General features: G+C 35.3%; 1 protein-coding gene across 4 annotated transcripts in view; it reads right to left on the reverse strand.

Annotated features, from left to right (window-relative positions):
• RAPGEF6 (Rap guanine nucleotide exchange factor 6) overlaps window positions 1–26,742 on the reverse strand; it is a 150,627-nt gene that overhangs the window by 8,373 nt on the left and 115,512 nt on the right. For 3 of the 4 annotated variants that reach the window (XM_058168508.1, XM_058168506.1, XM_058168509.1), the window contains 9 exons: window positions 25,148–25,359; window positions 24,323–24,446; window positions 23,619–23,642; window positions 19,222–19,442; window positions 16,749–16,940; window positions 14,723–14,857; window positions 13,871–13,981; window positions 8,167–8,392; window positions 6,188–6,705 (listed from right to left, as the gene is read on the reverse strand). In XM_058168508.1, coding sequence (XP_058024491.1) covers window positions 6,188–6,705; window positions 8,167–8,392; window positions 13,871–13,981; window positions 14,723–14,857; window positions 16,749–16,940; window positions 19,222–19,442; window positions 23,619–23,642; window positions 24,323–24,446; window positions 25,148–25,359 — 1,763 coding nt within the window. The remainder of the gene's footprint in view (window positions 1–6,187; window positions 6,706–8,166; window positions 8,393–13,870; window positions 13,982–14,722; window positions 14,858–16,748; window positions 16,941–19,221; window positions 19,443–23,618; window positions 23,643–24,322; window positions 24,447–25,147; window positions 25,360–26,742) is intronic. The other variant, XM_058168507.1, reaches the window with a different exon arrangement.

Genomic DNA, 26,742 nt, shown 5'->3' on the forward strand with positions numbered 1-26,742 from the left:
TTCAAGCACCAATGGATTACAAACTATTTTCATAAGTTACTTGATTCCCAACAATCTAGAATTTACTGACCAAAGTATTTAAAAAATAAAAATAAACAGCACATAGTGCAATTTAGTTTTTTCCCTTTCCCCATCCAAACATTAACTATACTTCATATATTTAATATGGTCTATCTTTTAATTCCAGCAACATTTGTAGGAGTCCATGCAATTAAAATACCCAAATACAATTAAAATCATTGTTTGCCTTCATAAAATTTTGATGTGATTTGTTGGCAAAGCTTCTTGTCATTTATTTGTCCTCAACTTTAAAGCTATTTCATTCTTACTGTAAGAGACATCTGCATCTGCAATGCACATTAAAAAGGAAAAGGGTTTCAACTGCATGTGCCCACATGCCAGACTGACTTTTTTGATGCCCCTGAGTGTGATCTCTCTTACAAATTTAGATGTGCAATCTTGCATTTTCTGAAAAGGTAACTCAGGGCCCTAAAATGCTATGTATTTCTTCCTTTTGGAGACAGGTAAGAAGGACTGATCTTGGAGAAATATGAATTGAAAATTTCCATGGATACTGGAGTAGGTAAGAGATTACTAGGTTTGTAACACCACATTGAAAGGCCATTTCTAAATTCTGAACACTTCCATATCTATTACAAAATTTTCCAATATTATAGAATTGTCAGTTATCTCTGGCTGTCACCTACATAAACATACTGGTTGTCCTCAACTTACAACAGTTCATTTAGCTGCCATTCAAAGGTTGAAGGCACTGAAAAAAGTAAGCTATGACCGTTTTTCACACGATCGTGTGAAGCAGTATTCCCATGGTCACATGATCAAAATTTGGATGCTTGGCAACTGGTTCGTAATTATGACCTTTGCTGTGTGCCAAGGTCATATGACCACCTTCTGTGACCTTCTGACAAGCAAAGTCAACGTATCAACTGCAGTAATTCACTTAACAACTGTGGCAAGAAAGGTTGTAAAATGGGGCAAAATCCACTTAGCAAATGTCTCATTTAACAACAGAAAGTTTGGGCTCAATTGTGGTGGTACATTGAGGACTACCTGTATAAAAAAGGCAACAAATGCAGTAAGAAATCTTGAAGAATATATTGATGGGGTGGGAGGAGCAAAAAAGGACACTGAAATATTATGGTCTATCTTACGCTTTCTGCTCTACATCCAGTCACATCTACAAAAGACAAATCAGGGTCACTGCTAAAGCTACTGAAGGCTTCTGGTTTATTTACTGTGTTTATTTACTGTGACAAGGCATACAATTTGCAGCCATTTCAATTTTAAAAGAGCTGTTTTCCAGAAATTGTTTAAAAAACCTGACTGCCAAATGAAGCCTTCATTTTACCGAAACCATTCTTTTTATTGGAATGGAGTAAGCCTCTTTGGGGATATTAAAATAAAAAGTAACATTCCATTATAAATAGGTATTTTGATTAAGTAGAAAGCGGATGATTGTGTGTTGTGTTCTAATTCTCAGCTGTATTATGAATCTGAGTAATTCTTTTAAAGTGTGGCTTAATTCTGCATCCTTGGGGGAAGACAGCTGCATTAAATATTAACCTGAACTATTTGATGAGTGGAAGTTATTTTTCAAAATCCTATTTCTTCAAGCACCAATGGATTACAAACTATTTTCATAAGTTACTTGATTCCCAACAATCTAGAATTTACTGACCAAAGTATTTAAAAAATAAAAATAAACAGCACATAGTGCAATTTAGTTTTTTCCCTTTCCCCATCCAAACATTAACTATACTTCATATATTTAATATGGTCTATCTTTTAATTCCAGCAACATTTGTAGGAGTCCATGCAATTAAAATACCCAAATACAATTAAAATCATTGTTTGCCTTCATAAAATTTTGATGTGATTTGTTGGCAAAGCTTCTTGTCATTTATTTGTCCTCAACTTTAAAGCTATTTCATTCTTACTGTAAGAGACATCTGCATCTGCAATGCACATTAAAAAGGAAAAGGGTTTCAACTGCATGTGCCCACATGCCAGACTGACTTTTTTGATGCCCCTGAGTGTGATCTCTCTTACAAATTTAGATGTGCAATCTTGCATTTTCTGAAAAGGTAACTCAGGGCCCTAAAATGCTATGTATTTCTTCCTTTTGGAGACAGGTAAGAAGGACTGATCTTGGAGAAATATGAATTGAAAATTTCCATGGATACTGGAGTAGGTAAGAGATTACTAGGTTTGTAACACCACATTGAAAGGCCATTTCTAAATTCTGAACACTTCCATATCTATTACAAAATTTTCCAATATTATAGAATTGTCAGTTATCTCTGGCTGTCACCTACATAAACATACTGGTTGTCCTCAACTTACAACAGTTCATTTAGCTGCCATTCAAAGGTTGAAGGCACTGAAAAAAGTAAGCTATGACCGTTTTTCACACGATCGTGTGAAGCAGTATTCCCATGGTCACATGATCAAAATTTGGATGCTTGGCAACTGGTTCGTAATTATGACCTTTGCTGTGTGCCAAGGTCATATGACCACCTTCTGTGACCTTCTGACAAGCAAAGTCAACGTATCAACTGCAGTAATTCACTTAACAACTGTGGCAAGAAAGGTTGTAAAATGGGGCAAAATCCACTTAGCAAATGTCTCATTTAACAACAGAAAGTTTGGGCTCAATTGTGGTGGTACATTGAGGACTACCTGTATAAAAAAGGCAACAAATGCAGTAAGAAATCTTGAAGAATATATTGATGGGGTGGGAGGAGCAAAAAAGGACACTGAAATATTATGGTCTATCTTACGCTTTCTGCTCTACATCCAGTCACATCTACAAAAGACAAATCAGGGTCACTGCTAAAGCTACTGAAGGCTTCTGGTTTATTTACTGTGTTTATTTACTGTGACAAGGCATACAATTTGCAGCCATTTCAATTTTAAAAGAGCTGTTTTCCAGAAATTGTTTAAAAAAAAAAACCTGACTGCCAAATGAAGCCTTCATTTTACCGAAACCATTCTTTTATTGGAATGGAGTAAGCCTCTTTGGGGATATTAAAATAAAAAGTAACATTCCATTATAAATAGGTATTTTGATTAAGTAGAAAGCGGATGATTGTGTGTTGTGTTCTAATTCTCAGCTGTATTATGAATCTGAGTAATTCTTTTTAAAGTGTGGTTTAATTCTGCATCCTTGGGGGCGGGGGGGGAAAGACAGCTGCTAAAATTAGTCAGGCAAGAACAGGGTCAAAGCTGTGAAATGAGTAAGTTTGACTGGGCAGACGATATTGGATTTATGGAGTTCAGTTATAATCCTCCACAAACTTTCAGCAATGTTAGTTTTGCCTTTATGAATGAAATGTTAATACATGGCCTCCTGCTTTTGGACATGAAAGTAATGATACAAGCAAATTATTTATGAACTGGGTTTCATTCTACCTATTTGTTATATGGGTTATTGTTATATTGTTATCCCACTTTTTAAAAATAAGTTTGGATGAAGGCAGTGAACATACAATACTCCTGCCTCTTATTTTTCCCACAACAGCCTGTCAGGTGGGTTGGGCTGAGAGAAAATGACTGGCCCAACATCACTAATTCAGGGGTCCCCAACCCCTGATCCATGGACTGGCACTGGTCTGCAGCATGCCAGCAACTAGGCCAGGCAAACAAGCAAAGTCCCATCCAAGGGATGCAGGCAGCACACAAAACAATGCCTCCTCTGGTCCACGGAAAAATCTCTCTCCATGGAACCGGTCCCTGGTGCCCAAAAGGTTGGGGGCTGTTGAACTAACTGGCTTTCATGCCTAAATAGGAACTAGAACTCACAGTTTCCTGGTTTCTCGGCCAGCGCCTTTACCACTAAACCAATGCGCTCTTTTTTTCTTTTTTTTTGCTAAAAGGTTGGTATTCCTGCTTTTATCTTTTCTTAAACAAAATTCATTATTATTGCTAATTATATTTTTTTCCTTTAATTAACATGTCAGCAATTCTCTTCCCATTTGGCACTACGAAATTTGGAACTCTTCATCAGCAGAAAGCACTATAGAAGTTTTTAAAAACTAAACAAACTGCATGGGGAAAAAAGGAGGAAAAAAATCTAGGTGCTAGAACAGTATTTCTCGATTTCTCAATATTTCTGTTTCATTTACTTTAATGGATGCTATTATTCTCTCTCTTCTATTTTCAGAAGATTGTGGATCCATACTGTCAAAACTGATTGACAAGCATCTGACCTGACAGTCAAAGGGTGCAAAAACAGCCTAATATAGAAATTTCCAGAAGAAGAGTAACAAATAACAAATTGCCTAGATAGGTCTGTTCAATGAGATATGCTTTTCAAAAGCAATTGCAAAGAAAGGCATTAGGTTTCAGGGGATGGACCCTAAACTTTCAATAAACAGAACTCTAAAATATATTTTTTTTTAAATACCTAAATTGCTTTCCTCATAGCCATGTCATTGCGAAGCTGGAGAGTAATAAATGGATGGGTAGCTGATTAGGTTAGGCAAACATAGCTTTTCTCACAGAATGTGCAAGGTATACTTTGGCACAATGATTATGATACTATGCAGCATACGATTCATTTAAACATGAATTGAAATCTGAAATAAATATAGATGCGAAGACATCATCTAGGAAAAGAGACCACTGGACACTGAAAAAAACACTTTTTTTCTTAAGCACTGAGCATAATCTACCGTTCCTTTCTATGCATTCTTCCCATTATATCTGGCTTTATAATGCCTTAAAATATTCCTTTTGCATTACCTTCCATAGTATATGGGTGTGGCTTATGTGACTGGAGAAGAAGTGTCACCATCTAGAATGTAGCAGCCCACATATGTAGCAGCCCACAGAATGTAGCAGCCCACATATGCCCTTTAAGAAAGGGGGTTCAAAAGAACCAGGGGGCAATTCTTATGTACATGTAATAGTATTGCGCTTTCTTAATCTACAAAGAGAATGAATACACGGTATGCCCATGCCATAGTTAATCTTTTAATGTCTACACTATAGATAATCTATTCTATGTTACTATCCAAGGACAACATTTTGATTCAGTGCAAGAAGAATAATTTCTTAAGTACCCTTTTGTCTGAAAGCAATGCTACAAATGACACAAGAAGGTATTTTATGTGACATCTTTCATCTTCAATCACAAAAATGGAATTTGGCATGGAGTCTGTTTCTTCTCAAAAATAGTTGTTTCCTACAATAATAGGTGTTTGATTGATGGCCAGTACGACAAGCTTGGGAAATGATACATGAAGATGATTTCCTTCCTGTCTTGAAGGCAAGGCCTTACGGGACTTACGGGACCGCCTGCTGTTACCACATGCCTCCCACCGACCCGTACGCTCCCATAGAGAGGGACTTCTCAGGGTGCCGTCCGCCAAACAATGTCGGCTGGCGGCCCCCAGGGGAAGGGCCTTCTCTGTGGGGGCTCCCACTCTCTGGAACGAGCTTCCCCCTGGTTTACGTCAAATACCTGACCTTCGGACATTCCGTCGCGAACTGAAGACCCATCTTTTTATTCGCGCGGGGCTGGCTTAATTGGATTTTAAAAGGGAATTTTACCAATTTTAAATGGGGTTTTAATTGACGATGATTTTTAACATCAGGCTAATTTTGAATAAGTTTTTTAAGGGTATTTAAATTGTGTATATTTGTATTGTTGGTTTTATTTTGCCTGTACACCGCCCTGAGTCCTTCGGGAGAAGGGCGGTATAAAAATTAAATTAAATAAATAAATAAATAAATAAAGGCAAAAATGTATGAATTGCCAAATTGCTGGAGAGTAAAATATCTCAACTGGATTTATTCATCACAATTTTTCTCCCCAGATTGGTGATAGTTAGTGTGAATGGTCAAAAAAATCAAATTCTTAACAAAAGATCTGCAAGAAATTTCTTATCAGAAAATATACAAAAAGTCCCAAAGTTGAGACAAGCTGTCTCTCTTCCCTGCCAGTCAATAAAACATGCTGCCTATTATTTTAAATCCCACCCTTCCCCCAAGGAGATCTGGAGACACTCCAGCGAAGGATTTGAGTTGATTGAAGACATGTGTACAAGAAGAACCTTTTACATGCAAATTGGCCATTGAGGGCTGTTGAAACCGTTCCTTAACAGCTCAACTACATAATACACAACAGCTGTGGAAACATCCACTGGCTGCTCATCACGCTTACCTATGAGGCCATGTTCTGTACTTGAAGTGACAGTTTTGTAAGCTGTGTCACTGCCTGTTTTAGCGTCCAAAACTTCAGTTTGCTCTGCTGTTAAGCTCTCCAGTCCTCTTCGTTTTATGGTCCCATAGTTTGTTTCCTGCATGTCTGACAGGGAAGTAGACGAAGCCCAGCTGTGCCGGGACTGGTCGAAGTCCATACCAGTTTTGAGTTGCCGACTACCGTCTGAATGGCTGTGTGACTGCAAATGAATCTCCTCAGGACAGCAGCTGGATGGCTCCACTTCAGCAATGGCCCTTTCTAAATGAGCATGGCGGTAAGAGTTTAAGAGGTCCCACCCCTTTTGGTTCTGTATGTTTTGAAAATTATCATGAGAGTTACTCGAACAAGAGGTCCAGCTTCCACGGCCGCTATCTGCTGCTTCTATTGTGAGGTGCTCATGAGAAATTTCCTCAGTGCTCATGGAAGATGGAACAGGCAGCCCTCGGATCACTGGAGGTCTAGGCAGCGGCCAGCTTAAACTAAAGACAGCACAAATTAGAAGGAAAACAAAAATGCTGTTGAAATGACCATGCAAGCAAATCAGTAGGGACAGAATCAGTGTTAAAATTGCAATGTTTTATAGTTCAAAAGAGCAAAGAAATATATTTTGCACTTCCTTCAACATTTTAAAAATATTAACTGAATGTGGCAATAGTCTTAATTATTGTTTGCCCAGGGATATCTAATAACAAGCTTGATCTATGATTTTCTTCTAGATAAAATAATTGCCCATTTCTGCCAAGTTTTTCCAAAGTCAGAAAATATAGTTTATCTTTGTTTCTCTTTTTCCACTGAGAACTGACTAGTAATATTCATATGTTCCTGTTTGTAAATAACAGAAATTACAACATATTTATAAACTCATCTTTGTATTTAAAAGACATCTTAGAAGCAAACTATTATTAAACACTCCATTAGGGTATTAAACATTGGGATCTTTATTTTGTAAAATCCTTTGGTAAGGATTACGTTTGTTTTTTACTTATACACTGCTCAGAGTCACTTAGACAGTGAAATGGGTGATACATAAATTTGATAAAAAATAAAAAATGTTCTTTGTGAAAGACAGGGAATAATCAGTAGAAATTAAAACATAGGTTTGTGCTGTGCTTCAAAAAATATTATGTGAATGTGTCTAGGATTTTGTTGAGAGCCCAGGGCCACCAAAGCTCTTAAAACAACAGCCATTCTTTAGCCTTTTGCTGGCTTTTCAGTCATAACAGAAAAAAACAGAAGGGTGACTACATACAATGGGCTCATGCCTGGAAATGCATCTCCTCCTTGCATGGCAGAACTATGAAACATCTATTACCAACCACTGCATCATGTTGTATCTTAAACAACAACAAAAACAACACCTACCTCTTTTTGTCTTTTTAATACGTTTGAAGCATGCTATACCAGAGGGAATTTGTTTAAATCTCACTTCCATGCATTTTCTCCCACTTATATTATCACACCAATTTAAGCTTTTCCAATCTGGGGAGAATTCTAAATCTGAGGTTCTTTCAGCAGAAGCGACGGCTTGCCCTTCTGTGACATGCTAGACAGCTTTTCAGCAGGCTAATAATCCCCTTGAGTGTGGTGACAACACAAGCAGCAAATGACTTGAATGCAACATCTCGATGTTATGGCACACCAGTCAATTAGTACCACCTGTCCTGTGGGAAGGGTCTCTCAAGAGGATAGGAGGCAGGAAAGAAACAGGCAAAGACCAACCCAGAAGCTGATTCAGATGGACCTTTTCTTTTCCTCCCACAGGGGCCATTAAACCAAGGGCCTTGGGAAAAACCCTAGAGATTTGTTAATTTATCTTAAAACATTTGTTGTGAGATTTTCAATGTATAATTGTTCAAATAGCTTATGAGCTGCTTTTTTTTTTAAGTTTCTAAAAGATAAGACTTATCACTAACCATCCTGGAGGAAGAAATGGTTCTTACCCAGGGCAAGACTGGTTGTATTCAAGTGGTGGCTGAAAGGGCTCCCTCCTTTCCCCTGCCCCAACTGCATCCATCACCATCGTCTGAGGGAGACACCTCTCATCTTGAAGGGCTGCAGACATGGAATCAGCAGAACAGTTGCTGACAATGCTGGATCGTGAGGAGATCTCACTATGGCTGGAATCGGAAAAATTCTCAGATTTGGCAGACGGGATCAGGGCATAGCCTAAACATGACATGAGAAGACAGCATTGAGAGAAAGCGTAATCACACAGCCATTCAAAATAGCTTTCCTTGAGAAATAGTTTTTCACCATTTTCTCTCTTTTCTTACAAGACTTTTCGCCATTTGTTTTATACGAATTCCTTTTGCTCAATGGAAAACAATAAAACGCAAGAGAATGGAATAATTCCTTTATGAATTAATTTGAACGTTAAGGGACAAAAATTGTGTAACTTCTTTCACCGATCTGTTTCATAGAGGCTGTTATGTGCTAAACCAACCAGGACTTTCAAGTGCAGCAAGTACAGCTTCTTCAAAAGCCAGACAAACCAGGAGGAACACTGCTTTCCAGCTGATCAAGTAAAAGGATACTGCAGTCAAAAGCAATGAGCCAGCTACAGACTCCATAGAATCGAATGCATACACTTTTTCTGCAGGTTGAGTGCTTTCTCCTAAAGAAGTCATTCTGTTTGCACAGTTATATGCTATACCTCCTGCATGGCTTCTATTTAATCAACATATTAAAGAAAGACATATTGATTTAGCTCTGCAAGTACAGCCTGAATTCTCTGCAAGTTTTGTTTCACTCTATTTGCATACACGGTAAAAGTGCTAGAGGATTGCCTTTGTTTTCAGAAAGACCAGATATTTAAGAAAATATATAATTATATAGAATTTTAATTTTGTTTCTCATTTAGCATATGATGGGAATAATATTGGTCTAACATCTCATTTGTGATAAATTGTCTGCAACTATCTTTTTTCTGCTATGGAGACAGTTATAGTTAACTGTGGCTTTATCAGAATAGACTTGAGATCTTCTAGTAGGTCTTTGGATGATTTATAATATATGTGTTTCTTATTTTCTAACCATTATATTTTTAAAAACATACTTTTTAACCCAATCTTCAGTTTCTGAAATGAGGAAAATGCGGTGAAGACGCTGGGAAAAAAAACCAAATTTAAAAAATGGCGTGGATCCAGCAAAATCTAGGGGAGACATAAAAATGTGCACTCTTATGGTGCCCTCTGATAAGAGAAGCAATTGTACATGTCCTATATTCAAAACACCCTTCTTCTGGTCTCATGATTTGAGGCAGAACTACTATTTGAGGAGTTGGAAAGAATTCTAGCAGCTTTGCTTTGTCTCTTTCCCTACTACATTGTACGGTATTCTATATACATCACTATAAGATAATGTGTGTATACCTTAACATACTGCAAGTAGAAAAAGAGAATCATTTGACCTGGTTAATGGTTGGAATTATACAAATATTTTATCTATAAGCTGCATTTTAAAATGGAGAAATGTTTTATCATCTTATTCCATTGTTTGTGATGGCCAGAATTAAACCTGCACGGAAAGCATTACAAATTATTTTTGAATTTTTGGTAACAGAAAAAAAGGTCATAAATAGTTTAATCCATGAATTTCATTGTTTAAAATGAATTTAATTTAAAATGTTGCTGGGGAATCTTCAAAGTGATATAAGTATGGGGCAAACAGAAAGAAGAAACGTTTTTGGCTCTTTCTGTTTCTCTAGCATTCCAGCTATCCGTAAGCTGCCTAGATATGGAAAATCTTTATTTAAGGAGGTAATTGTTCTTTACCAGTCTGAACTAAGAATTATAGGGGACAAGAAAGGAATATAATCTATATGTAATAAAAAAAATTAAACACAGTGACTATAGTTTATCTGAATGTCTACTTTTTCAGTAGGTTTAGTTAAAAATAAATGGAGAGTGAAATATGAGCTACCTCTGTCTGTTTCTAGTATTCCTCTGGAAATATCCGTCCTGGCATATACAGTTATTTTTTGTGAATGATACATGCAATACTGAAGATGTCAGTTTATCTGTCAGTACAGGAAAAGAATAATCTCTTCCATTGATTGTGAATCAATTATCATTATATATCAATCTTAGAGCTGACTCACACTATGTTACTGTGCAGGATTCCTACAAATTTAAGCTGCATTAAGTTTCAAGCTTTTTAATCTTTTGGACTATAAATGTTGAAGCTCCTATATTCTGTTCTAGATTTTAGCTTTAAAAAGATCAGAACATACAAGTTTCAACATTAGTATTCCGTTTTTCAATTACTTAAACTGAGTCTCAGGCAAAGTTAATCTCTTATTTGAGATTGCATCTGAAAGCTGATTCAGAATTTAAAAGAAATTTCACAGTACATACAACACATTTATAGTTTTGGCTTTAGCTGATATAACAGACCCTAAAGGTATAGAACAGGGTTGTCAAACTCGATTTCATTGAGGACTGCATCAGGGTTGTGTTTCACCCGGGGTGGGCTTGGCCAGCTTTACATCACTCATGTCGGGGGCGCCTGTGGTGGCCCGATCACTCTGCCCATGAAAACGGGCTCCCGAACTCTGTTTTCGGCTGGGACAGCCTCCTGCAACCCTTTACCAGAAAAATCAGAGTATGCGGCCCTCCTGAGTTCCATTTTCGCTGGCAGAGGCACCATGGACTGGTCCTTCACTGTTTCCAGGGGGAGCCTGTGGGGCAGATCTAAGCATCCCGCGGGCCAGATCCAGCCCCTGGTCTTGCGTTTGATACCCCTTGTGTAGAATATGAGGGTCAAATATGAACGTAATACAGAGTTTTGAATGTCTTTTCTTTTTTACATTAAAAAGGTCAAACACAACAAGAGTCACCTGACAGTGAGATGGGCAACACAAACATTAAACAAAGAAGTTCAAAAGGATTATTTAATACCCTTTTCCCCTTCTGTTGATCAACTAAAACTACTAATCTCTCCAGATCTGCCAGGTACTTTTGGGCCTACCTCCTGATAAGCAACAGGAAATGTTGCCACTCCAAACTATTGTTTACCAGCTGCATTCAAGCAAGGCCTCATCATCCATTCAGAGTCAGAATACCTAATATATTCCTTACAGCTCTCTCTGTCTCTTCTCTCTCACAATATTTTCCTCTTCAGTGATTCTGCTTATTGAGAAACCACCTAGAATATGAAATTAAGATACCCTAATACCTAAGGACACTTTACGTTTCTCATAGTGTCTTTTTTGCTTATGTATGCAAATGCATATAGGTACTTTATATATTCTAGTAAATATTGTTATTCCCAGTTTAGAATTAAAAAGACACTAGCTTATTTAACAAAACTAGCTATGACAAAGGAAAATATACACAACATCTCTCACAGTGTTTCTCCTACTCAATAGTACTATGTTTTAAAAACATCTTGCCGGCTTGATGATTGCAGAAAACATCCCCCACAATATGTACATTATTCCTCCTTAATGCCTTTTAACAACCTTCTCCAACCCAACATCCTCCAGATATGTTGCAAGAACTTACAAAACTCCCATCAACCTGACCAATGGTTGTGATAAAGCAATGGGGCGGGGAAGGCTGCCAAATACTCTTATTCACAAGTTTCTTTTTAAATGTGAGATATAATGAGTTTGTAGATTAAGCGGAAGCAATCACTAAAATACGTTCTTCCCTAATATACTGTATTTCTGAGGTTCATAGATGAGATTTGTTACCCCATTAAAAAGTAAATGAGTTCTCAAGTCAATCTCAACTCCTTATGGTTAAATTCATAGAGTTTTCTTGGCAGTATCATAAGAGTTCATTTGCTTCGATATTCTTTTGGCTGAATTTTCAATTCCTGAGTCCAAATATTAACCACGGCCAATCCTTTTCAACAGCTGAGATCAATCAAATAAATTCAACTATATGCTGCCACTACCAAGGCAATGAACATTTGTATAGTATTTCATTTGCTGTCTCTGAAGTACTTAATAACTCTATACAATGCTCTGGTAATCTCAAAAATTAAATTATTAATTTATTACAGCCAAATATCAAAATCTTCTAATTTTAAGAATGTTTATGAAAGGGAATTAAAACATTGATTGATCATGACTGAGCTATTCAAATGAGAGTAACATTACTTAAAGGAAAATAGATACATTTACAATAGTTATTTGGCTGTTATGCTGATATACCGTTTAATATCTATATAAATAATATTTGTTTGTATCCATTAAAATATTTAGGATGTGAAATTAAATGATCTGATTACATAAATTATGTAAAAATATTATTTAAAAGTAAATAATCTACAACTGTATAAATTATGGTCTATAAATTACACATTACTTCAAAGACATGCATTTCAGATAAATAAATAACTGTATATAGTTATTTTTAGCATACCATGTCAATGTTATAATAGCAATTATAGTTTACGAAGTTTTTAAATATACACAATTGAAATTTCTTCCTCTTAGATAGTAAATTGCAAAGCACAATCTAAATCTGTATATTGTAACTAACTGGGATTCTAAACAAACTATGAAAAGTGACTGATCCATGCTTAAGTTTTTTGAAAATTCCTTGGGAGTCTTTGGACTTCTTTCCAAGTAAATACTGTTTCCAAGCAAACAGTAAGACTTGAATTTTATGTTTATGGCTTTAAATATTTAAATATTTCAAGCAGCATAGCAAGCCTTTCCTGCACTGTTTTATTTATTTTGCTAATATAATTGCAATCTGCATGAATTATCTTCACCAACAGAACTATAAGTATATTTTTAAAACTGCTTCATGGGAAGTAACCAACTATGTGACAAAGCAACCACACCATTATTAGCACAAATGAATGAATTGCATATGGTACCATATGATTGACTAAGGGCTAGAAAGAATGATAGTAAAAGCATAATTAAACCAGAATTTTATGTAGCCTATTATTGATTGATTGATTGACTGATTGACTGTTTTGCCTGATACATAAAGATAACCAAGCTCCATGGAAAGAAAGTCACAACCTTATACTTAAGAAGGGCTAAGCTTGGTTTCCTAAAAGATAGCTGGAACAATCAGTGTTCAGAGATCATCATCAGAATTTCTGGCATGTCTTTTTCTAAATCGCCTAAAGAGAGGCAAATGCCCCCCCCTTCTACTAATAGATTCATATTAATATTCAAAGTGAACAAGATATAGAAAAAATATATTTATCATCTGGCCATTTCCATCTCAAGGGGAGGGGAGGAAATGACAACGATTAACAGAAAATATTTAACATCTATGAAAATCAGGGCACAGCAATGCCATGAGCTGAATGACATGACATGTCATATTGTCTTCCTTCTTTTCGGTCTGAATTGTGGACACAGCCACATCAGTGAGCTACTGTTTCCATGGTCGCTGACTGTATGCCCTTCAACACTGGGCCTGTCCTTTTGCTTCTCGCTTCTATCCCTCTCTCGTGTGCCTGCTGGCTCCATACGAATGGTGAACGCTGATCTTTCCCTGGAGATACTTCTTTCCCTGAATCTTCCAAAGGGGGACCCCATTCTTTTCCTGGCTTTGTACAAAGGCTCCGGCTTGCCTCTATCCTCCTCACTTTCTCGCTTTTCGATACTGACTGATCTTTCTGCTGTCTTGCTAGTCATCTGCTGGATTTTCTTTTGCAAATAAGCCCCACCTATTCCATAGCTGCGATGTCCACTGTTCTTGTTGCTTGTTTCACTTGCAAGAGAGGAAGACGAACCAGACAGATTAAGCTGGCAGTTTTCAGACCTCTGTGAGTTACTAACTATAAAGAAAAGAACATATAAAACAAATCACATAAACTGCTTTTCTTCAATATACATAATGTTACACTTGGATAAAGTACAGAAAGGTACACTATCCTGAAGTTAAATAGATAGTGACAAAACTGTGGATGTTTCATTAGTTAAAGGACAGATCATCTAATTTTAGTTCTGTAATGAGATGCTGATCAGTGCAGGGTCTACTTTTGTCAAACCAAGTCTATTCTTAAAGGAAAAAGTCCTGACAACAACAAATAATAATCAGTCAACAAATGTAAAATAGTAACCTTAGAAGCATAAGAAAGTAAACTAAAACACATGGTTATCGAGACAAATTCCAGCAGAAGTAAAGTTTGACGAGTTTCAGTAAAATGAAACTTGCCAACTAAATATTCAAACAAAAAAATATACACAAAGTTCTGTGGCTTTTATTAAATGTATTCATTTTTAAAGCACACAGAAGAACACAGCAGTTTTGGAAGGATACTGCAATCAATAACCAATCTATCTGTAATTAGGAATTTATCCAAGGCAGCCCATAAAATATCTTGGGTGCTATTTTAAAATACTTTAAACACATTTAGATACTATACACAACAAGCTTTTCATAAATGTATTAAGCTTATCTTGTTCTCCACAGTTAAAATATGGCCCAATATAAATGCCTAAAATACCTTGAGTGTACTGAAGAAGGCAAAGTCAGACCAAGTATGATGCAGTCTCAAGGCTGAGACTGCTCTTACCTTTGCGTGGAGATTCCTGAGGGGAAGCAGGAGGGCTGGAATGCAACGATGATGCCATAGACATGTCATCTTCTGTGTGCTTTTTACTGCTTGGTTCTTCAGATAAACTAAGTGATTTCTGAGGAGAACCTGCACCTATAGATTAAATATTTACATTTATAATTCAGCCTGGAATATTCCTAAAATTATTGTTTTGTTTCATTTTGTTTTCCCAAGATACTCTCAATGATTTTTGAACTCTTTCATCAAGTAAATCTGATCAAGACATAAATTGGGGAGGCAGTAAAATATGATATTTATATATTTACAAAATTGCAAAACACACGATAAATTAATCATATTCATTTTAGTACTAAGAGCCTATTATATGGGCTGTAATTTAAAGAGTTTTACTTGATTTGACTTCTTTTAAAAAAATATTGAAGAAAAAAATATATTTTTGACCAACAAAAATCCTGACCTCAATAGGGTAGAGATGCAGCTCTCTGAACTATCTCTACAAGAAAAAAGTGGAACAAAAGAAGCACACTCCACCCTACACACAAGAGTTAACAGAATTAAATTATTCTAATTTATCCCTTATTCTTAACATCTTTTACCATGTTATGTAAGAAAGCTGGTTGCAGTTTAATCTGCCCTTATGGAAGGAAGCTACTTTTAAAATTCTGTCCAAATTCAACTTCTTCACATCAGTCATCCTTCTTCCTGCTTCATGTCACTTCCCTTCTCTTTAACTAAATAGTTTAAACCAGGCAGTTCTTGATGAGAGCACATTTCAAACACCTGGCCAGCAGTTGCTTGATACTGACTTATAGGTAGCTAGCTAGCTATCATTAAACCCATATATCAGCTATATGTTAATAACAACAATAACAAGATTCAAGTTGAATAATATTAGATAAGTTTGGTTGTCAAAAATATTAAATTAGACTTAGAAAAAGCCCAGTTCTGAATGGCATTTGCCATTTGACAGGCAGCCTATAGAATGAGAGGATACCAGCTGCACTTTTATTAAATTTGCATTGGGGTGTGTGTCTACTATGTGCTATTTTCTCTTCTCTCCCTATATATAATACCTCTATTTTCAATCCCAGGGCTATCCCAGGACTTCAAAAGTACAGTTTTGAAATATATTTCCCATATTCCTCTCAAATAACTCTCACTATAATTTTAATTGTAAATCAAATTTTATATGTAACTGGGAGTGGTTTGCGATCTTCCGCTTGCAGCCAAAACATGAAAAGGGACATTTGTTGTAGGGCAGGAAGAAAAATCCAAGTTAGATTTATCCAATTTTGAAAAAGAAAATGTTTTCAGAGTTGTTTCAGACTACAATCTGTCAAAAATCTATTAAACAAAGGCTTGAAGATGATTTCAATTTATGGGATTATTCATTTGATACAATATTAGCTCATTTGCCTAAATTTATAATAATGAAACAAAGACAAATGTATGCGCTCAGAAACAGTTTTGTATATTTACAAAATAAATATGATCAGATAAATTAATGATTTTTGGTTATTAGGACAAGACGAAATCTCCATCAAGGAGAGCTCAAGGTGATTTTCCAAAGGTGTTTTTTCAAAAGACAACTGGACTTCGTTTTTCTTTGAAGACATTTCCCTTCTCATTCAAGAAGCTTGTTCAATTTCCTTAAAATGTATTCAAGGAAGAACAAAGTCTAATTGCTTTTGAAAAAACACCTATGGGACAACCATGACCTGGATGACTGAGAATCTCCATAGATATTTAAGGTGATTTGATGATTATTCCTGGACATCATCTATAAACCTCTTTTCCTAGAACCAAAATGCATTTCAAGTTCAGGAAGTCAGAAAATGCAATGCAGATTAAAACTACAGAGGTTAAGACTAACAAACTGCATGTTTAGATTCAACTTTGATCAGAGTTTCAGAAAGACCTTTTTTTTAAATGCTATTTTATGTTTTGATATTAGGTTTTTATAAATATATATTTTATGGTTTGTATGAGCCACCAAATAGAACAGTGTAGAAAAAATACTCACTAAAAGCAACGTGGTCTTTTGCTGGTCCTTTTTTCCGAATGGGGTACAGATTAACTGCTGGAACTTGAAGAACTTGACTTATTCTGTTTTGCTGATGTAAGTGGGCTTTTGTGGTTTGGCCAACGGACCTCAGTGGCATCGGAGACATCTCTGATGCTTTTGTACCTCGTCTTTCACTTAAATTTTTTGTCACTGGCATTGGAAAGAAAAGAAATAATACCCAAGCATCACAATTAAAATATTAAATGGGATGCTATTGAAATAGTAAATGACATGTTGAGTGGAGTACCTCTGGAGTCAATTATACAACAAGCTATGTAATCAAAATCAGGAGAATATAACACAACTATGATAAAATGGAGTCCCACCAATGGCTGCTATAGGTCCACTCTTCTAAATCTAAATCCAGTTTCCTGATCTGAATGCAAAATTAAGGAATATATATATATATATATATATATATATATATATATATATATATACGCATTGAAGAACACAAGAACTCATTCAAAAAAGAGGAACCAACTTCTTCCCTGGTCCAACACTTTAAAGTCACAGGACACGATATTGACTTTAAAAAGACCAGAACTATCGCCCAAACTGAACACTTTAACAACAGAATAATCAGAGAAGCCATTGGGATAGGAAAACGCCCACACAGCCTGAACAAACGAGATGACACCTCCGCCTACCAGCCATTTGGAAACCCGCCCTTATTGACAAACGAGTCCCTAACACGAGGAACGACACCAGACCCACACTCACGAGGTCCACACAGGATGTCACCACCGCACATCCACCCAGAAAGCAGACCCAAACCCACACTGATCATGAAGCACGACCAAGGACCAGAAGCCAGACCGCAGCTGCAACATTAGCCATTTCAAACCCCTCCAATCCATACATGCAGCAGACTGACACCCACTATGAAGATGTAGCACCACCACAAAGCCAAACAACAGCTATGCAGCTCACCAGCTCAAATCCCCCTGCAGCACAGACTAGACTGAGCACAATCAAGCCCCCACCAACACAGGACACACCCCCATCCAATCAGAGCACAGAAAAAACCCATCCAATCAGAGCACAGCCAAGCTCCCACCCAATCAGTTCAAACCCCCACTAGCAGTTAAAAGGAAGAAACAGCTGCGATCACACATTGCTCCCAGAAGCACGAAGCTGAAGCCTGAAGATGACGAATGAGACTTCGTCGAAACGTCGCCAAGACACTTCCAATTTTACACGGGAGAAAACCCGAACAACCAAAGACCTATATACAAACACCCGTGAAAACCTCAGAAAACATATATATATACATATATACATATATACATATATACATATATACATATATACATATATATATATATATATGCTTATACCTCTTAAGATTTACTCATATATATGTTTACATACTATATAACCTTTCTGTATGATACTTACATATATTGTTGTGACAAAATAAATAAATAAATAAATAAAAAATAAATACTTATTCCTCAAAAGATGTATCCATATTTCCACTAGGTGGCATACTCAACTCACAAGTTATGTATTTCATTTTTCATTACTGTTTTACACAAGTAGGAACACATATTGAATTCTACATTTGTTGCTATGCTACCAGGAACAATAGATTCCTCATGTCCTTCTTATTCCTAAGAGACTAAGGTTTTAACATTAGAAAAATAAAAATATAGCCCTAAGTACTCACTAAATTGAAGACCTGATGTTACTGCAAATTATGAAGATGTTGCTAATAAATATGGAACATACATGGATAACTACAATAAAATATAGAATATATTCACCTTTTACGGAACTTTAGACAAATAGCACAGCATCAAGGAAGGTCTATTTCTAAGAAAATGGCTAATAACCACGTAATGCTTGACAGTCTGTCATTTGTATAAAACTAAGTAATTTCTAAAATTAAGTATCAATTGTGCATTCAAACATCATTTTTGCATTTCTGCTGTTCTTCATATATAGGAACTGAAAACTACATTTTGGAATTAATTACCAAAATGTGTATAAGCTTTATTATTATTGTAATATACATGAATGCATTCTAAATGTCTGATTGTAATACATATTAAATATATGTTAATGCGAAAACTATTTTTTCCCATTTTGCATTATACTGGTATTAATAATGTTCTTTTGTGATGATATTTCATCCTTTCTTTTTCTTGGCATTCATACTATGTTACTTTTATTATTCCTTAATTCTGCAAAGTGCTAACTTGGCAGTAGTCCAATGTACTAAGAGAATTTTGGCAAACACAAAGATTACTATAAAAAGAACCTTTTCAATTTTATGCAAACTCAATCAAAAGTTAAATAATTACATGATAATACAGATCAGGTCTCTTCAGAAAATTCTGTAAACATTCAGTTTTAAATGACTCGCATATTTATTTAGTGAAAACATTCCCCCCTCCCCACTTTCAAACTTTTTTTAAAAACTTACAAGTGCTGTACGTAGGCTCACACTGAAGTGACATTATTTGGATTTTTTCTTCATCTGTTTCCACATTTAAGTTGGATAGGTACTGTTTGACTTTCCTGGCCATCTGAGCATCTTCATACAACTTCTTTGCATTTAAAAGAGAGCTGCGCCGAGCACGTTTTTTGTGAACCCCTCCTTGAACATCCAACATGTTTGAATTTGTGCTACCCTGACTCAGTGACCTGAAAAATAAGACAGCCATTATGTTTTAACTTTGCTTTGATTATGAGGAATCAAAGCAGAAAACACTGAGGCAAAATGTTCTTCTATTAAAAGCGCATGCTGATGTCAAGTTAAAAAGAGATGGAATGTTAACACATCTGTTACAAAGTAACTTGCAAAACCAGTAACAGAATCAAGAAAAACATATTAAATAAAGAGAGTAATAAACAAAAACTGGGTAAAATACGACATAGGATCCTTCTAGTGAATGAAGCCAGGGTCCTTTCAGACTTGAACTGAAAACCTAAATACGGAGTTAAGTTTGTAATGGAAGATGAATTTTTTCTAAATTCAGTGATATTAAAAGTAATCTGGCCCAGCAGTCTGAAGTAAGTACAAAAAAATTATTAACTATATTTCTTTTCCATTTTGTTTCTGACCTTGAAAAATTGAAAGGACAATATACTATAAACATCATCATTTCAAAAATAAGGAGAAATGTCTTCATATTATATTCAGTTGCTTGTGACAATATTCTGCATAACAGAACATTGGTTCAGTATTTTTAACATCTTTATGAACAAACTGAATGGTATCGCTGTCAAGAAAGATTAATTTGACAGTTTCCTTGAGACTCACTATAGTTTACTACTCTGTTTCTCAAAGGGAGCAAACATATTTCCTGGGATGAACAGATTTATGTATGAAGGATCTATGTGTAGTACTGGACAATTTTCTTTGTTATTTTATGCCAGTTGTCAAGCCTGGAACGGAAGACTTTGTGCTGAAGTTCAATGGAGGAAACTGCTGGAGAGAAAGTAAATACAATGTCCCTCAGCTACATGTATGGATTATGATTTGTGCTTGAATAATCAGAGCATGTCTTGACGTGAACAATTTTACTTATTCTCATTGTATCTGAAATATAATACGGACAATAGTGAATATAAACAAGTTGTATTACTTTTCAAGCCATGTACTTTCACAATTCCCAACCCTACACTTTTTTTCTATTATAAAGTACAACTGAGATTAAACTAATCAAAGTTTAAACTTTGATCAGTTTAATCTCAGTTGTACCTTATAATAAAAAAAAAGTGTAGGATTGGGAATTGTGAAAGTACATGGCTTGAAAAGTAATACAACTTGTTTAAACAATATGATTAATAAGGTAATAATACTTGGCATGAGCTGTGGTAACATTAATTCTCTACCAGCAACCCCTACATCCTTTAAAAATAAACTATACAGCATGAAACTTCTTTAACAAGACCCTGAAATTCAGCAAAGGGCATTGCTAGTACTTGCAGAGAGCAACAGGCCCCATTTGTATGGCAAATATTTAATGTTTAAAATTCTTTTCTATTAGTGCTGAATGTTCTTTATATTTTTCTAGCAAGAGTTTGAAAAAAACACGTTCATCATTAAATAAAGTCATCTATTCCAAGATATTAAATAAACAGTAATTACAAATTACAAACATATTTTAAAGAGGGCATGGATACAAATATTTCACAATCAAAAAAGATGAATCTGAAGTTTTTCTTCCTTTTTTTAAAGGCAAGAGAAAAAAGAATCAATAATGGGTGTTTTGGTAAACTGTCAAAGATCTCTAAATTACAATATAGAGTGAAGAATGATTTAGGACCTCTGTCATACAATGCAATAGAAGGAGAGAAGTAAAACTAAATGATTGATTTCTAGAATGTAAAGCTGGGAAAGCTGAAAAAAGGAGAGGAGCAAATATCAGATCCTAAAATGTGAGTTTTAGATCAAATAAGAAAGATTGCTCGTCCATTTTGATAAAGGCTATTAAAGTTTCAGATGATTTCTCTTTTAATATTTCTGAAAAGAAAAAATAACTAATTTCAAGGCTACAATTATTTCAAGCTGATGCAACATGTGCTTCAACATGTGCTTCAAAAACTTTTTTGGAAGATAGTCATTTATTACTTTCTGATACACTTATACAATTCAAAGTTTAAAACATAATATTAAATAGAGAGTGTACATTCATCAACCAAAATATCTTATCTTCATGAAAGAGATTTTCAAACTTTGAAAGCATTTATCCCAGCACAGCAGTATTTCAATGGCATATTCTTTAAAATACTTGTGCTGAACAATAAACGCTGAAAGATTTTGTAAAGGTAAAAGATATATGAATCTGAATTATGGGAAGGAAAAAAAGGATATTGAATTAAACAAGCCATACAAAGTTAAGTTAATACACATAATGGAGAAATGGGTTTAAATAAATGCAAAATTGTAACATTATGAAATCTGATTGCTAATTTATTAACATTAGAAAAAGCAACAGGTTTAGAATGTTGCACACATTTTTCATAAGGAATTTCACAAGCCACAAGCTGAAAAGGTGAAACAACTAAATAATAGCATTCAAGACTATAAACCAATTTACCTGAATGATATGGATACATGAATCTGCACTACAATTAATCGTCTCATAGTTCCCATCACCAATCTCTTTCCACTTATGACTGTATGATTATAACTTGTTGCTGGCAATCCTTATGATTTATATTGATATATTGACCATCAATTGTGCTGTAAATGTTGTACCTTGATGAACGTATCTTTTCTTTTATGTACACTGAGAGCATATGCACCAAGACAAATTCCTTGTGTGTCCAATCACACTTGGCCAATAAAATTCTATTCTATTCTATTCATTACGGATATATTTTAACAGCTCGCCAACTGAAAAGTGGCATGCTATTTTTCTTAAAACAATCATATTATTAAGCTCATGTTTTTTGATTTTTGCAAAGTAATCATTTATACTGGTTGGAAGGAAATGGGATTTTCTACTCTAAGCAATCAAGAATAAATAACTTTCATTCTCTGCAACACCTTAACCTGTCCCTGTGGGAACACAAAGTTCCAAGTTTAAAATACAAATAATCTAAAGGAAGTTCTCACTATATTATACATTATTTCTTATTATGTATAAATTTGTATCCCACCTTTATTATTTTTATAAATAACTCAAGGCGGCAAACATATCCAACATAGTTTCGTCCTCCTATTTTCCTCATAACATTGCGAGAGGGGTTGGGTTGAAAGAGTGTGACTGGCTTGCATCCAGCTGGCTTGCAAAACTAAGGCAGAAGTAGAACTCACAGTCTCCTGGTTTCTAGCTTGTTACCTTAAGTACTAGACCAAACTGACTATTATCCTTTGATGTACATCCAGATACAGGACTCATTACATACATATTGTGTCAGAATAGCAAAAAGACTGTAGTATCTGTAGTCTGGTCATTGCATCATTAAATATGACTTCAAGATGTGGAATATATTATGTTTTTGCTAGTTATACAAAGATGGAAAGAAAATGAATCATAGTCCCTAAATTCACATATTCACTGGAGCTGATTCACTGGAGCTGATTTCGTTTCCATGAAAGTAACACAGCTGAATTTCATAAATAATGCCAAATTCTATGTACATGAATATGGCATTTCAGATATGCTGAGTGCAAATACTTTAGGAAAGAAATTTATTGTGTCGTATTGGAATTCTTTTGTTTTAGCAGGATCCCTTCCATAATGGCCATGGTTAAGCTGTAGCTAAACTTCCACAGAAGCTTGTAATACTAATGAACCCAGAGCCAAACATGGCTTCTGAAGATACTTGTCCTAATCTGTGGGAATTGAGCATCTCTCAACTTCAATACCGGCCATTCCTGGCACATCTCATGGCAACAACATTCATTCCTTTTTCACTCCTAAACATTAAGCAAGCTTATTTTTCAAAGAAATTATAAACTAAGAAATTTCTCTAAAGTTCTGGCATGTGTGTATGAGCTAGATATCCATTAACAGATATTTGTAAATGTGTGGTCTATGTTTTTTTAAATCTTCAACCAACACTTAGAATAAATCAGCTGTCAATAAAAACATTTTATCTGCGCTTAAATTGGGTAAATTTCAAGGACTTTAAAATAAATAAAATCACTATGATTTGCATATAATTTTGATTTTATTAACGTGTGGGTTCCAATTTGTCATCATAAACCTGTGTTATCTTAAATTTGGAAATAGTTAGAACAAAGTATTGCGGGGTTAATAAAATGCATGCTGTTGTTGAGGTGCATGCATTAATGATGATGCAGAATGTTAAAAGTTGCATAATTTTGCTTTAAGTCTTAGTTGCATTAATCTCTGCACTTACCCCAAACTCCTCCACCTCTTCTTCCTGTAACCAAGAGCCATATACAATGAAGCATGTATTTAAAAAAAGAAAGCAAAGGGGGGAAAATCACAGTTGAGAGTCAGAAAGGAAAAGGATGTAGACAGGAAAAATAAATGAAAATTTTGATCAGGTAAAAACACTTTTCAAACCAGTAAAACAATTTTTTACAATGGAATTCAGAGACAAAACTTGTTAGAATACATGGTGAACACAGAACACACAAAAAAACAATGATGTGAGCTTCAAGGACCATGTTTGGGAAACAGGACAACAGGCAGAGGAGCTTCCATCTAAATGTGGGTATAGTTTTCTAGAAATAGTCCCTTTTTCATCTGTTTTTATATGTAGAAGGTTCAAAGGTAATGAACACTATCTGTTTAACGTAATTTTAGAGCCAACTACTATTTTAAAAATATATTGAGTTACAAATTTATCAATTTAAAAATGATTTAATTTAGACTCTTAATCTAAAATTTTATACACTGCAATATATCGAACATAAAAAAATATTTACTAGCTATATAAGCATTTCAGACCTCAATGCAAGTATTGCAAATTAACAGAACATATATGTTTGCTTTCCATTCACATTTACATAACGATGAAATTAAATGAAAGATAAACATGGAAGTACAAACATGCAATTATTTATATTGCACACTTTTCTATTTCTAATGCCATACCTTTGTCTGAACATCACAGCAGGATCCATATTAGCAGAAGTCATTCTGACCACCTGGCGTATCTCTTTAGCAATCATTCTCAGTTTCTCAAAATTTACCAAACCATCCACCTTTGAATCATTTCCTGTACAATTAAAATATGTGGGGAAAACATTTAAGATTTTTTAACATACTTCTGAGGCTGTCAAATTATTTCTTTAATGCATCACAACACTTTATTTCATGTTAATATCCTTGAACACAAGCAAGAAATTGCAAGAAGATTTAAGACAAGGGAGAAGTTCCAATCATAATCCCAAAATATCCACACCCATTTTTTTTAACATCAGCAGTTGTCAGCAAAAAGAACATATAACAATAGATCTACACCACCTTTGAATTTTCAACAATAAAAGGAACTGATAACAAGGGAGTTATCTTAATTTCCACGGTTACTTGTTAGTTTGGGAAAGGGATGTTTATTTTCCCCAGAATTTTCAACTTTTTCAGTCTGAGAATTGATTCTTAAATATAGATCCAAAACCAAGAGACATTTTTTAATTACACATACTTTATCCCTCATAACATTTGGAAGCCAGGCGGAATACAAGTGGTATAAATAATAGTAAAACATCTGCCTATCCCAGGTCATTGGGAAGGACTCAATAGATGTACAAAAATGACAAATTTAATTTAAACAACTACCATATTATGCAACTAAGTATAATATATTCCATAGGGCTCTACTCATACTGGAAAGGTGAAAATCATTTTTGGTGGGCCACAGAGCTTTAAAATAAAAATAACTGAATGCATTATATTTTTAGTGTGTGTGTCCAGACTTGCCTTCATGTAGAAATGTAATATCTTTCTTGACCACTGGGAATAGTGGAATAATTGGAGGCTGCATGCTCTGACTGCTAAGGATATTGCGATACTTTGCCATATTCCTAGATGGATCAAAAAGATCCTGAAGATCTCTAAGATGTTTTTCATATTTGCTTGGTAACTTTTCCCATGTACCTCTGAGTCGAGCCACTGGTGCCAGATTAAGACCACTGCAAGAAATAATTTAATAGTTAGTATTGTACTAATGTGCTCTATCAAAAACATTTACTTTTAAAATAACAAAATGTTAACAAGAGCATAGGTGCTCTAACTACTTTCTGTTGGAGAGCCAGCAACTCCTATCTGAAAACGTTAGGGAAGAAAAAATTTCCTACAAAACTACTTATAGAAATCTCTCTGAGCTTTGAAAAATCAAATTCTTGCACATCAGCAACTTACTTAGATGTGATTTTGCCATCTTAGATATTGCAATGTGATGGAGCACCACACTGTAACAAAACCATTCTCTTTTTTCCTTACACCTTTGTAATGGAAGACAATTTCCACCTCAAATTGCAGTTAATATTACACTGAAGGTGATAAATAATAGTTATAGTAATACTGGATTAAGCAGATATTCTGGATAGCCTTAAAACTCTTGCCAAAGTATTATTATTTTATGCCTTTTGAGTCAGTTTGGACTCTTGGCAACTGCCTAGACAAGTCCCTGCAGTTTTCTTGGCAAGGTTTCTTTTAGCAGTGGTTTGCCTATGCCTTCTTCTTAGGGCTGAAAGTGACTGGCCAAGGACACATAGCTGGCTTTGTGCCTAAGACAGAGATAGAATTTACAGTCTCCCAATTTCTAGCCAGATGCCTTAACCACTACACCAAACTGGCTCTCCTAACAATGTGTTACTTTATAATTAAAAATAGTGACAGAACTGTGGCTTGTAATCTCTGGAATACTTAATTATATTGGCAGCATTTATCTATAAATAATTTCTACCAAAATGAAAACCTAAGTAGATCTGATTGTTAATATTTTCGAATACAAAGATCCTTCTGAGTCAAGCTCAACTTTTCCGGATTACATGGACATGTCCATTTTCTTGGCAATAATGTAGAAGTTGTTCTAGGATTTCCCTATCCCACCCAACCCAACCCCAGTTTCCAAGTCTAGCCCACAACCCCACTACAGAAAGTGCTTGGATTGTCATGGAAATTGGGACTGGAATTTCTATTGCCAATGGATGCAACTGTAAAGTGCAATGTCCCATGACTGCAACGTTCAGCGATGGAAATCCCAACATTCCCAGTTGTCTTAACACCAGGAGCACACCAGTCATTAAACAAGAAGAAGGGAGTCCTATGCAAGGAGCATTGGGGAGAGAACAGGATGCATAGGTGCCATAGGTGGACGCTAAGGAGTGGGGACAGGGTTTCAGGGGCCAAACCATAGAGCACAATCAGGCCAAACAGAAGCTGTGGGCAGGCATTAACTTTCAAGATCAGCCAACCTCCTGGGGCTATTACTGTTTGAGAAGTAAAAATCAAACAAAAACTGTTATAGGCCTGTAAATGGATTTCTACTCCATACATCTAAGTATCCACAA

Source organism: Ahaetulla prasina, chromosome 2 (genome assembly GCF_028640845.1).
Source record: "Ahaetulla prasina isolate Xishuangbanna chromosome 2, ASM2864084v1, whole genome shotgun sequence".
NCBI classification, from domain to species: domain Eukaryota; kingdom Metazoa; phylum Chordata; class Lepidosauria; order Squamata; family Colubridae; genus Ahaetulla; species Ahaetulla prasina.